This window comes from Lactuca virosa, chromosome 5 (genome assembly GCF_052849685.1).
Source record: "Lactuca virosa cultivar CGN04683 chromosome 5, Lactuca_virosa_CGN04683_v6, whole genome shotgun sequence".
NCBI lineage: Eukaryota > Viridiplantae > Streptophyta > Magnoliopsida > Asterales > Asteraceae > Lactuca > Lactuca virosa.
Genome location: NC_136430.1, coordinates 2,911,622 through 2,925,936, shown reverse-complemented (window position 1 = coordinate 2,925,936; position 14,315 = coordinate 2,911,622). Strand labels below are relative to the sequence as shown.

General features: G+C 38.0%; 1 protein-coding gene across 3 annotated transcripts; it reads left to right on the top strand.

Moving 5' to 3' along the window:
- The first annotated feature begins 6,505 nt into the window (after positions 1-6,505).
- Positions 6,506-10,880, top strand: CLC-F (chloride channel F). Of its 3 annotated transcripts, XM_079050742.1 has the most exons (7): positions 6,510-7,235; positions 7,397-8,449; positions 8,508-8,612; positions 9,165-9,374; positions 9,451-9,678; positions 9,747-9,991; positions 10,520-10,880. In XM_079050742.1, the coding sequence occupies exons 1-7, from the start codon at positions 6,879-6,881 to the stop codon at positions 10,608-10,610; spliced, it is 2,289 nt and encodes a 762-aa protein (XP_078906868.1). In that variant the 5' UTR covers positions 6,510-6,878; the 3' UTR covers positions 10,611-10,880. The 3 variants fall into 3 exon arrangements, with proteins under 3 accessions (XP_078906870.1, XP_078906868.1, XP_078906869.1); XM_079050744.1 differs by lacking the exon at positions 10,520-10,880 and having other exon boundaries at positions 6,506-7,235; positions 9,752-9,971; XM_079050743.1 differs by lacking the exon at positions 8,508-8,612.
- The last annotated feature ends 3,435 nt before the right edge of the window (positions 10,881-14,315 follow it).

The window sequence follows — 14,315 nt, the reverse complement described above, 5'->3', positions numbered from 1 at the left end:
TGTGTGTGTGTGTGAGAAAAGGTGGCCGATTTCTACAAGTGTTCATACTCTCTCTAAAGGTTTCCAAAGTTTGTGGTGATTTGTGACTTCCATTTGAGGCATCCACATTATTGGTGCTAGGCTCTCAAACTCCAAGCAATCAACCACTACTAAAAGGTATGTAATTCCACTAGTGTTTTATGATTCAAGTACCCCATAACATGCTAGTTAGGAAGTAAACCTTGGAAAATTATTATTTGCATGTATCTTAGAGAAAAATAGATACAAGGTTTCTAGGGTTGCATGTACACCATAGGAGTGTTATAATGCTCAAATCCCTTCACTGTAGATAGGAGCAGAGTAACAATTCCGAATTGGATAGGAACCCGAATCGGAATTCGTGCATGTTTGGTGCAGGATTTTGTTTCAGTGAGATGGGATGTGGGGCATCTATATGCCAAGGGCATCGAGGGCAGAATTCCAGGGTGATGTACGGGTTGGTTTGATGGTAGTTTAAGCCATTGTGATGTGTCTCGGGTAGCTCCATCCGTAATAGATCCACGGCATGTCGGAATCAGGAAAGGGTAGGTCGAAGGAGACCGGGTACGATGTAAGACTACAGTTATTCTGGTGGTGTTCACCTTTTTGCGTCAGATTCAGTGGCGACAGGTTGTCAGCCTATCACGATCGGATGGATCAATGGATTGAAGGAGATAGGGCAGTTATGGTTAGACGGGATATCCTTCGGAGGTCGCAGGGGATTGCCGTGTGTGTTTTTGGCTCAGCAATCAGGTAGGTGTCCGGTGTTCCAGACAGTTGGCAGACAGGTTGGGACCCGGGAGGTCCCCGATTGTTCTTCAGGAAAGCAGTCATGTGGCAGCAAGAGGAGTAGGAGTGACGTCAGTGATTTGGGGTCTTTGTGCGAAATTTCTTGTTGTTCGTTAGCCGCAGTTGACTGGTGATTTTGTCATTGTGGAAGCCTCAAGGTATTACGGGTGGAAAGTATTCTATTTAGGTTGGTTTTCTGGTGGAATCAGTTCGATGATGATTCGATGTGGGCAGTCTGTCAGGGAGACAGACCATCTCGAAACTTCAGATTTCAGATGGAGCAGATGTGATCAGGTTGTCTGGTATGTCGAGGATGGTGATGCATGATTTCGGGTACGAAATCTAATTTAAGTGGGGGATAGTTGTAACACCCGGTTTTGAAAGTGTTCGATTGTGTCTTCAGAGGTCAAGGACATAAGCGTAATCTGGCGATTCGGTCTTTTATGGGTCTCGGGTTTTATTCGAAAGGTTTTAAGGCTTGGGGTGTAGCTTGGGGCGTAGGTTTTCATGCCACCTTTTCATGGATATAAATTTCGTCGGAAACGGACTTAGAACGAAGGAGTTATAGTACTTTGAAGTTGTTGGCAGAATTAGTCCCTGAATGGAAAAGTTTGCATTTCAGCCTATGCATGCAAGGTGGCAGCCAGGTGAGTACGCCCAACGTAGGCTAGGGTACGCCCAGCGTAGTGTTGGATAAGGAATCGCGGGTGCTAAAGACGTACACCCAGCGTACGGGGATTACGCCCAACGTGCGTCCAGGATCTCCAAAACCCTAATTTTTAGGGTTGGCTCACTATTTAAAGCACCTTAAGTCTGAGGGGGTGCGCCTCCCTTTCATTCTCAGAGCCTTAAACCCTAATTTCGAATGGTAGCTTCATCCAAGAGTGTTGTGAGCTTTGTGGGTGCATTTTGGGTGGTTTTTAGTGCATTTCAAGAAGTTGGAACTTGCTGCAAATATGGGAATCAAGGAGGAGCTTGTGGATCTGGCATTTGGGACTCATTCTCAGCTTGATGAAGGTATAAAGCTTTGATCTTGATCATTCATCTCTTAGATCTATCATTGTGAGTTTTAGTTCATTTTGGTCCCAATGATGGAACTTTATGGTTGAAATCCGATTCTTAGGCTTTGAGTTGCCACTCTCAGTGTTAAATGAGTCCCTGAGGCAGAAAATTGCCATATTGGAAGTCTTAATGGATTCATGCATGATTTAAGACCATTTTCATGGAAGTAGATTATCATTTTTGGAGTTTGAGCTTATGTGGGTCATGCAAAGCCATCAAGTAAGCAACTTTATGGTTTAAGACGTTGAAGAGGAATTGGATCTGTAATTGTAGTTTCTGGAGTAGAGTATTAAGCACTTAATGGAAAAGTGGCTTAACAGAGGAGTACGTTGGGCGTACATACAGGTACGCGTAGCGTACACTCCATTCAGCCAGTACGCTTAGCGTACAGAAGAGTACGCCTGGCGTACTCATCAGTTATGGTCTTGGTGTGTTTTGGGCCTCGGGTTGGGCCAAGCAATGGACTTTGGGTCTTTGGGCTTTAGTGAACCATCAGAAGTTAGATGTTTTGGGCCATTGATGGTTTTATGGACATTATAATGTTGGGCTTTTGTTTTGGGTTTGGGCCTTAGTTTTGGATCATACTAGGCCAGGGGTAGAATGGTCGTTTTACCCCATGCATGGATTAAGGATTATGGTATGGGACCCAATTGCTAATTGGGTATATTGTTTGGTAGTGACAACTCGGGAAGCTGGCGGGGCAGCAACTAAGGAATTCATGCGCGAAGCTTCTGCAGTGCGAGGTGAGTCTTCTCACCATACCAATGGGTCTAAGGCACCAAGGCCGGCCCATCTTATGATAGTTAGTATACTTGTTGTGTAGAGATGTGTGGTATATTTATGCAGTGGTACGTGGTAGAGATAGCCTTTGTGGCTAACGGTAGAGATAGCCTCTGCGGTTAACGGTAGAGATAGCCTTTGCGGTTAACGGTAGAGATAGCCGGTAGAGATAGCCTTCGCGGCTAACGGTAGAGATAGCCTTTACGGCTAAGGGTAGAGATAACCTTCGTGGCTAATGGTAGAGATAGCTTTATAGCTAATTGATATGTGGTATGCGGTAGAGATAACTTTTATAGCTAATATGATATGTGTTATGTGGATTGTGTGTGGGGTATGCTCTGGGGGACTCACTAAGCTTTGTGCTTACGGTTTACAGTTTTGGTTTCAGGTATCAACGTTTTGGAAAAGAAGAGCTCGGATTGATCGCAGTGCACACACCTATGATTTCCGCAATGATTGATTTTGGGATAAACTCTGATAAATGATTTACTTAACGATGGTTTGGAATGTTGAATTAAATGGTATCAATGTTTTTAGTTATACTAAAAATGAAATTTTTACCCTTGATTTTTGGGTCGTTACAAGGGGCCTGGGGTATTCAAACCTGATGGTTGATTGGGCCCAAAGTATGCTGTTATTATATTTGTGATATATGTTATGTATCGGTATTTTGGGGGAAACTCACTAAGCTTGGGCTTACAGTTTTGGATTATGTTTCAGGTACTTCCGAGGATCGCGGGAAGGCGAAGGCGTGATCGTACACCTCCTCAAATTTTGTTTTACGATTTTGGGATTTCTCTGATGTGAAACTTATTTTGAAAACAATTTGTAAACAATGATGGTTTGGGGTTTATTTTAAAAGTTTAAAAATTTTCAAGAATTTTACGAATGTTACATAATTGCTATTGTTTAGCATCCTTAATGTGTGGTTTCATATTCTTCCAATCAATACTAGGGTTATACATACCATAGGGGAACTGATTCGTACACAACAAATTTTTTCCATACACAACAATTTATGTATTAAAATATTGTATTATACAATTCCATAAAACATGAATTGTTGTGTATGGATAGAAATTGTTATATTCAAATCACTTCCCATACCATATTAAGTAGCTCTTTCACCCAACTCATCATCGATGCCCCTATCCAACCTTCCTTCATTATCAAATGCTCCACACTCCTTAATTACTTCATCGTCAATTTCGTTTTATGTAATAAGTACATGGCAAATATAATACATAAACTCATTAAAGCCAACATATTTAGGCCGAGAACTGCCTCCTTCCTCATCATCGCCATTTAATTCCTTATCAACCACAAATGCTTCATCTTCTAATTGACTAGATGTTTCTCCTTCCAAAATACTTTCTACAAAATCTGAATCATAATGTTACCCTCTACCACTTTAATAAATCAAAAGGAAACAAAATATGTTAAAGCCAAACATTGAGCGAAAAAAAAAGGAAACATAATATGTTAAGGTCAACGGTTGGCATCAAGGACTCAAACAAAATATGTTAAAGCAAAACATTAAGCCCCATTTTACTATATTAACATGTCAAACATGGAATACTTCCTGTTGTTGTTGAATTACATAAGATATGAATTGTCTCAAATTTTATTTATAAATACCAAATAGTTTTCTTTGGAAGATGACATAACCAAGAAAAGGCAACACAAAAACATAATGCAGGTTAAAATAAACATGAAATACTTCCTGATTTTTACCCATAAAACTTAATGCTCAAGGGTCCATCAATCACCCACAAAAAGGAAGTACTAAGCTTATTCTAATGGTGAAGATGTGTGAACAACATAAAAGAAAGAGTTTTATGGGAACTTGCAAGCTTTATACAAAGAATGTTAAAAAACATCAAAATTGGGACCACATCTCTAGACGAAAAGAAATATAACAACGAAATCAAAAGTATTTACCTTGGATCAACGTGTGTTTCATCTAATGGTGTTGGCTCATCCATGTCCCACTTCGATTGTGAGGTTTCTCTTCATCGATTATCGAAGTATGTAGGAGTTAGGACAAACAAGATTTATAATATTTATTATACACACACTTGACATTGGTAAATAATAGTCAACGTGACAACAACCGGTTATCTGACACTGAGGTACCAAGAGAACATGAAAAACCGGTCAATTGATTGACATCGCAATAACATTATAAACGTAATGATAAAATTATAAATAAAAAAAAACACGGGACTAAAATCAAAGATTTTCGATAAATTTAATGAATTTATTCCATTTAACAAAGGGAAAATGACTTATCAATGTAATTAACTTTTCGGTATGTTCACATCTGGGTAACTGTCTTTTTTTTGTACACATCTAGGTAACAAACTTGTTGGAAGTGTTCACATATGAGCATTATGACCTGCTGTAGCAGGTTACCTAGATGTGAACACTTCCAACACTTCCACATCTGGGTACAGCAGGTCATAATGGTCATATGTGAACACTTCCAACAAGTTTGTTACCTAGATGTGTACAAAAAAAATAATTACCCAAATATGAACAAAACCCAAAAGTAAGAGTAAATTACACGAATGGTCCCTGTGGTTTGGAGGAATTTGTGTTTTTGGTCCCTAACTTATTTTTTTAACTCAGATGGTCCCTACTATTTATTTTTGTTGCACGTTTGGTCCATGTCTTACCTAAAAAGACTATTGTTCCCTTATTAATTTATTTTTTAATTAATTTTCTTATTTATGTATTTATTTTTTGTATATTTAAAAAAAATTAATAGACCCCACATATATGTATCTCCTCGGATGATCCCTACTGTTTATTTTTTAATTAATTTATTTTTTTAACTCGGATGATCCCTACTGTTTATTTTTGTTATGCGTTTGCTCTCTGTCTTACCTAAAAAGACTATTGTGCCCTTATTAATTAATTTTTTTTAATTACTTTTCTTATTTATGTATTTATTCTTTATATATTTAAAAAAATTAATAAACCCTACATATTTGCATCTCCTCACCATCACATCTCTCATCCTCCTCAACTTCTATTTATTTTCCATCTTTAATGATATCGACGTCTTCACCATCCCTTCTTTTTTCGGTCCTTCAACTCCGTCGAATTAACACCACAACCTAGTAAACTCACTAAAGATGAAGAGACAGTGAGTTATGGTGTTGGTTCGCCAGAGTTGAAGGACCAAAAAAAGAAGCATGGTGAAGACGTCAATGTCACTAAAGATGAAAAAGAAATAGAAGTTGAGGAGGATGAGAGATAGGATGGTGACCGGTGAGACCCAAATTAAATTTCTCAAATGTGGTTTCAGGTTTACGGTGAGAAGATACAAATATGTGAGGTCTATTAATTTTTTTAAATATATAAAAAATAAATACATAAATAAGAAAATTAATTAAAAAATAAAATTAATAAGGGCACAATAGTCTTTTTAGGTAAGACAGGGACCAAACGTGCAACAAAAATATACAGTAGGGACCATCCAAGTTAAAAAAATAAGTTAGGGACAAAAAACACAAATTCCCCCAAACCATAGGAACCATTCGTGTAATTTACTCTTACTTTTCGTTTTGTTCAGGGTAACTACTTTTTTTTACGCATCTAGATAACGAACTTGTTGAAAGTGTTCACATCTAGAATGTAACCTGCTACAGCAGGTCATAATGGTCATATGTGAACACTTCCAACAAGTTTGTTACCTAGATGTGTAAAAAAAAAAAAAATAGTTACCCAGATGTAAACATACCAAAAAGTTAATTACATTGCTAAGTAATTTTCCCTTTAACAAATATAAAATTGGTGTATGCCACTTCCACTTTGATATTTTAGTTAGCCTGTGAATTATGGTATGGATTTGTTTTGTTGAATTTGATTGCATCAAAAGCGCCATTATTAAGCATCAGCGATTCACCGTCACCGTCTTTTTCCTTATTTTATTTTATTTTCTTCTCGGCCCCTTTTTTTTATCTGTTTCCGGCTACCATCATTGGGTTTGCCGGATCCATAACCCTACAGCTGTCCTTTACAAATTTAGAGGGTAAATCTTTGTTGCCTGTATCTAACGGGAAAACTAATTATAATTTTGCTGTGAGAAGTTGAAATATAACGCAATTGAATTGATCAACAAGATCCAAATCTTGATCGGGTCGATTTAGAGGTATTTTCGAAGCAGGCATCGGAGAATGATTCGTATTTTAGTGTATGTGCAAGTTAGGGCGTGAAAGAATATGTCTGGAGGCGATCACAGTGATCACGCTATCCTGTTGCGGTCGAATTCGTCGTCTTCAGACAAAGATTTGGAAGGGCAGGTGTCATCTGGAAGAAGTACAAAAAGCATCAAAGATCTATGGAATAGACTGGATCGAGCGTTTTCCGGTCGACGACTTAGTATCAAGCGGCGGTCACCTAGGGCACGACGGTCAGTTAGAGATCATATTTCCCCGAGAAGAGGCGGGGAAAATGGTGGTGGTGGTGGTGATGATGAGATTCTTGGAGACGGTGCTCCTCCTGAATGGGCATTACTGCTTATTGGATGTCTGCTTGGGCTTGCGACCGGTCTCTGTGTGGCTGGCTTTAATCGTGGGGTAATTTCCAACTTTGTACAGCATTTAGTTTTTCATAGATATGATAAATATTGAAGTGTTGATAGGCAGCTAATAATATATATATATATATATATATATATATATATATATATATATATATATATATATATATATATATATATATATATATTGGTTGATAGGTACATGTAATACATGGATGGGCTTGGGCTGGGACTCCAAATGAAGGTGCTGCTTGGCTGCGGTTACAGAGGCTGGCGGACACGTGGCATAGGATACTTCTGATACCAGTGACGGGAGGAGTGATTGTTGGGATGCTGCATGGTTTGCTTGAGATACTGGAGCAGATAAAAAAGCAGTCAAGTCCTGGAATAAACGGTTTGAATTTCCTATCTGGATTCTTTCCAATAGTGAAGGCTATCCAAGCGGCTGTAACCTTAGGGACGGGGTGTTCTTTGGGGCCTGAAGGCCCAAGTGTAGATATTGGAAAATCATGTGCCAATGGATGCTCTCTAATGATGGAAAGCAACAAGGAACGCAGGATAGCTCTTGTTGCAGCTGGTGCGGCTGCTGGCATAGCTGCAGGTTTCAATGCAGCGGTTGCCGGTTCTTTCTTTGCCATTGAGACTGTTTTAAGACCTCTTCGCGCTGAAAACTCTCCTCCATTCACAACTGCAATGATCATCCTGGCCTCTGTTATCTCTTCCACTGTTTCAAATGCTGTGCTTGGAGAGAAACAGGCCTTCACGGTGCCCACGTATGATTTGAAATCTGCTGCAGAGCTGCCTCTGTACTTGATTCTAGGCATGCTATGTGGAGTGGTTAGTGTACTGTTTACCCGTTTGGTGGCTTGGTTCAACAAGGCATTTGAATATATCCAAGAAAGGTTTGGGCTCCCGGCTATTGTGTCTCCGGCTTTAGGTGGTTTAGGAGCAGGGATAATAGCACTCAAGTATCCAGGAGTCCTTTACTGGGGCTTCACCAATGTCGATGAAATTTTACATACCGGGAAGATTGCTTCAGCCCCTGGAATATGGCTGCTAGCACAGTTGGCTGCAGCAAAAGTTGTGGCCACAGCTCTATGCAAAGGTTCAGGGCTTGTTGGTGGCTTGTATGCTCCAAGTTTGATGATAGGTGCAGCCGTGGGTGCTGTGTTTGGAGGCTCAGCAGGAGAATTGATCAATTCCGCCATTCCAGGGAACACTGCCATTGCCGAGCCACAAGCATATGCACTGGTTCGTTTTCTTTGCTTTCTTCTTTGTGCTTAAGCTTAAAACTGATTGATTCTTCTAGGTTGGAATGGCTGCAACCTTGGCTTCAGTTTGTTCTGTGCCTTTGACTTCGGTTTTACTTCTCTTTGAGCTCACAAAGGATTATAGAATCTTGCTTCCGCTCATGGTAATATGTCTTGATCAACTATTGCTTTACCTGAATGAATCTCAACTGTTGTTATTAGTTGTTAGTTGTTACTTGGTCACAGTCATGCCTTTCTTCTTGTTTTACAGACATCATAAGATGCCCTGCCCACACCACATCTGTTAGGTTATCCTACATCTTTTTCTACTTTGTCAAACAAATAATACATATCTCTCTCTAGTCTCTTCTTCAGTTTTGTCATTTGGGTGTTGCCTAAGTATGCATTGGCTAGGTGTGGTTTGCTTGATAAATAAATACATCACTTTGGTTTGGGTTATCAGTAATGTTTATGCTTTTTGGTTTCAGATAACCACTAACCGAATATGTATATAGCTTGTAAATGAGAGAGAGAGAGAGAGAGAGAGAGAGAGAGAGAGAGGTGATAATCCTTTGTGTATTATGAAAATAATTGATTTGTTACATCTTTAAGCATCAATTACAGTATATTAGTAGTGTATAATAATATAAATGATAAATATATTTTTTTCATTCGAGTTATGGGTAGGTGGGTTGATTTTTATAATTTGAGTTCAGGGGGCTGTTGGGTTAGCAATATGGGTACCATCTGTGGCAAACCAGTCCAAGGAGGGTGAAAGAGGAGGAGGTTATGCCATGCTTTCACCAGTTGATAAATTTGAAAATTGGAGACAGACTGGTGACTCGGATGATTTGGAACTTTGCATCATGGGGCCTGATGAGAACCATGAAGCGATCGATGAAGATATCATTCTTGAGGATTTGAAGGTTGGTTGGTTTTTAGTTATTTTATATTTATTTTCTTCGAGTGAGTTCACTGAGTGGGTGGGTGGGTGTGAATCAGGTTTCGCAGGCTATGTCGAGCAACTACCTGAAAGTCCAGTTATCCTCGACTATTAAAGAGGCTGTACAATGCATGGACAATGGGCAACAGAGTTGTGTGCTGGTTGTAGACAACAACAACCACCCTGAAGAAGAGCATTTAGAAGGGATTTTGACCTACGGTGACATCAAACGTGGCCTCATGAGGAACTATGATGAAGCTTCCGAGGGTGGCTCGTCAACTCCAGATGTATGTGTAATTAACAAAAAAGAAAAAAAATATATATATATAATAATAATATGATTATGATTTTGCAGTTCAGCGAGTGTGCTGTTTCTGGTGTGTGTACGAGAGGGATAAGCTATCGTGGGAGAAAGCGTGGACTGGTAACGTGCTATCCTGATACGGATTTGGCAATGGCTAAAAAGCTAATGGAGGCCAAAGAAATAAAGCAATTGCCTGTGGTGCAGCAGCGTGCCTTTGCTTCTTTTGATCTTCAACAACACAGAAAGCCCCGGATTGTTGCTATTCTTTATTACCATTCTGTCTGGAACTGTCTCAGGTCCAATACTATACTCTCTCCTTTTTTTACTTCTAAATTCCATCCTCTTTTAGGGACAGCCTGGGTGGCTGCAAAATTCTCTACTTTTCCAGAAAACTGAAAATTTTGAAAATGCTTTTGGGTTTTCATATTTTCCATTTTCCAAAATTACAAACAACTTGGAATTTTTTTTCAAATGTTTTATTATTTCAAATAAAAAAATTCATAGAACAAATGCTCATCCAAACATATTTTCTACTTTTCTAAAATAGAAAATGTAAACAACCAAACATGTTTTGGAAATTTTCTATTGTAAACTGAAAACTCCACTCCATTTTCTGAAAAACTGAAAACGGTTTTCCACAACCAAATGCACCCGTAGTCTTTATAACATCTGATTTTATTTGGTGCACTACTGCACTCTTAAGTTAAGTGTCTAATATGATAGTCGATATTGCTAGTGTTCTGCGATTGGCCTCCCACGTGGGCGGGTTGACTTAGGATGCGGTTTACCTTTATTTATTTATTTATTTATGATTGTTGAAGCAGAGAGGAGATAAATCGCAGGGGGCATGAGTATCTGCCAAGGTCAGAAGAAGACCATATTCATATTCAAGACAAGACTTCCAATGGCCATTAACTGTCTGCCTGCTAACACTGGATGAGCTTTTAAGTTGATACATCAAAAAAAAAGAGTTTTCATCATAATGGCACACTTTTCAGTTTTGAAGGTGGAGATGAGATTTCATATATCCCAAATACGTAGGATTAATCAAGATGTTATATTATACATGTAATATACCAATATGATGATTTTTAACCCTAGTTGTAGTAGTAAAGGCCTATTGGGAAAATTTGGAGAATAAAGTCTATTTTCTACTATTCTATTTGTTAAAGGTGTTTGTTTTAATTTGTCCCTTGATGGATACCATCATTCAACAGTCTTCTCAAAGAGTAATATAACACTACAAAGTACAATTGCCGGGAGGGACTAAAAGAAGTAACTATAGAGCATCTGGGATGGTATCAAGTATCAACTAGAAACATAAATCGAGTAACCATAAATAGGATATTTGCAAGAAAATCCTTTGTGCAAATTTTATTAGTTTTACCCTTTTTGTAACTTTTTCCTGGTTTTACCTTATATTTATCTTACAGCTTCCTAAATTTATATATTTATTTATTTATCTCTTTCACTGGTTTCTCCTTTTCTCTAAAATTGAAGAGAGTGATAACATAGTTACACATGTTGCAACATAAGATTTTCTGAGGCCACGTCATATTTTTTTTAAGCCACATAGGAATGTAAGTTGTAAAAAGGTAGATAGTTGTAATATATTATTTTAATAGGTTTTTATTTTAGAAAAAAAATTAGAAACAAAAAATCAACCAATCAAAACACACAATCCAACATTCTCTCTCCTCTCGTCACACACCCATAACGACTCTTGGTAGGGAGGCCCTTTACTTTTTTTTTAATTCAATAAAAGAAAGGAAAGTATTGACAAAAAGAAAAAGAGGAAAAGAAAATTTTTTCTTACTCCGTATTCTCGAATTCGAAGGAAATGAAATGAAAATTTCAAGTTTTTGTGTTCCCCAAGTTCTTTTCCCTCCTAACTCGGGAACAATGTGTTGGTGAATTGTTTCACTAAGTATATCTAAGTGTAATGGATTGACTTTGTTAGAATTAAATAGGCTTAGTTATTCTTATGCACATGTAGCATAGGGTTTCTTTAACTCTGAAAGTACTCATTTGTCTAGGTTCTCTTTTAGGTAATGTTTTGTATATCTAACGAGGCTTCAACCTCACATTGAAAGTAAGAAATATATTCAGAGATAGTTTAGTAGATTAATGCATTTTCGTGTTGTACCCTGTGAGTACAACTTAGATATGTGGCTGCTTTGAAGTGTTATACCCTAAGAGAACAACTCAGATATGCCGTGAAAGATAACGTCGGTTTATAGAAAGATCCTCGTCCCACCGCCACCACCACTGCTTTCAGAAGGCTTCGACTAAGGTTCCCTTAAAAAATGACGTCGTTCCGACCACTTGACACTCCCCACGCGCCGCCGCCAATTTCCGCCGGCCGGCTACGCGCCGGCGCGTGAGAGCGCGTGGAGCCAGATTCCGGCACCGGATTTTCAGGGTTTTGTTCTGTGGTGATTCTGAGCTCCTTCGTGGTTCGCATCTTGTCAACCGACCTGTTTGGTTCTGGTTCGTTCTTCCTTTCAGATCTGGAAATTTTATTCTGCTGAGTTTTTTTGGAAATTTATTTTGGGGCTAGTTTATTTTGAATCTTAAAATGTATGGAGAAGTTATCAAGCCCGCTGGTAGTAGTAGCAGCCACAGTATTATTCCCGATGTGCTTACGGTTGCTGCTTGACTAACGGATAATAAACTAAATGGCTTCAATTTCTTTGAATGGAGTAAAACCATTCGACTCTATCTCCGAAGCATGGGAAAAGCTTCTCACCTCACTTCTAATTGTCACACCCCCGAACCAGACGGCGGAAACGTCCGTGAGCTTGGGTGACTTCATTTTGTAATATCATCACAATGTATATAATTGAAACAAGACAACATCATCATCATACATATCAAAATACAACCATCATTGTTTACATCAAGTATAGTATTATAAATTACATGCCAAAATATTCAATGTATGATGGTAACAAAATACGACAAATTCCACATTTTCTTGTTGACTTTTCCGCTTAACGATTCCCTGAGAATACAAGTTATTTTGAAAATGTCAACATATATAATGTTGGTGAGTTCATAAGCATGTTTGAATAAAACGTTTTGTATTGTTCGTAAAGCACCAGAAAATCCGATATTTTCTGTAAAATGGTTTGAAAGTGATGTATCAAAATCAAGTATTAATGCATGTGTGTTTTCTGTTTTTGGAATGTCTATAAAAATGTAATCCGGATAAAAATCATGTATTTTATGTTGTAAGTAGAAGGTATTGTTTAACTGTATGTTTCCCCAGAAAATCCGATATTTTCTGTTTGTAAAAGTGTCGTGGTCTCAAAACCCTAAGACCGAATATCAGTGTATGTATGTTTTCGTATCGACAAGATTTTATATGTATTCCGTGAATTTATGATGGAGTTATTCTCTATGTGAGCCGTTATAACCATACTTGATAATGACGAATTCGCCTGTCGTGGCGTTTTCAGGCGCCGACTTGTTTAAGGTAAGGTTTGTCACCCTAGACTGATCTGGTCTAACTGTAGCGAACAGCTCAGGTATGGGGTGTCACCCCGTATAGATCTATACACAAACTCTCGCTCTCCCTCCAGGAGACTCTGGTTATAACTACAGGCTACGATTGTACACTCGAGAGGTGTCAACTGACATGTCTCACTAGATCCTTAACTGAGTTTACGCGAATATTGTATTACGTTATGTATAATGTTTCCGTGTACGTTTTATGTTTGAAAAGCCCAACGAGTATGTATGTGAATGTACGAGGCCCAACAGACATGTAAAAGGACAACTAAGGCCCACTAAACTTGTAAGTTATTTCCAGACCCAATAAGCATGTAAATGGACCACTAAGGCCCAATAAACATGTAATGTATAGTCCATGCCTAATAAACATGTAATGTATAGTCCACTAAAGCCCAATAAACATGAAATGTGAGTATTAGGCCCAATAAACATGTAATCGATGTATTTAGTTCGTTTGTTATTACATTGTTTGTTTTAGCTCGATTGTTTTCCAAAATGACATAAAAAGCCCACTTTTTGTAATGATGACATTTTTGGCCCATTAAGCCGAAAATTTACAATTTAGACACATTTTTGATAAAATTGACACTTTAGGTCCCTTAAGACCAAAAGTTTACATTTATGGGCTTATTTCAAATAAAATGACATTTTTAGCCCACTTTTGTTAAAAATAACATTTTCGGCCCAACATCATGAAAATTGACATCTTCGGCCAAATTATATAAAAATTGACATTTTCGGCCCAATTTAATAAAATTGGCAATTTCAACCCTTTTTAACCGAAAAGCAACATCTTTGGCTCAAATTTGTTTAAAATGACAATTTAATCCACAAAAGTCATAATTTTTCCAAATTTGGCCCATAAAATCGTGAAGGACCAATTTAAGCCCATTTTGTGATAAAATTACTTTTTTGGCCCTTTTTAAAACCAAGAATATCATAGAGACCCATTTTTTTTATCCAAAAATGACTCTTTGGTCCTTGAAAAACCGTAAGTATCATAAAAGCTTCATCTTTTTGTTTATTTGTCAAAAATGGTCCATTTACAAGATTTTGTTTAGTTTTTCAACATCCTTAACATGTTTAACACTTTCATCTTTATGG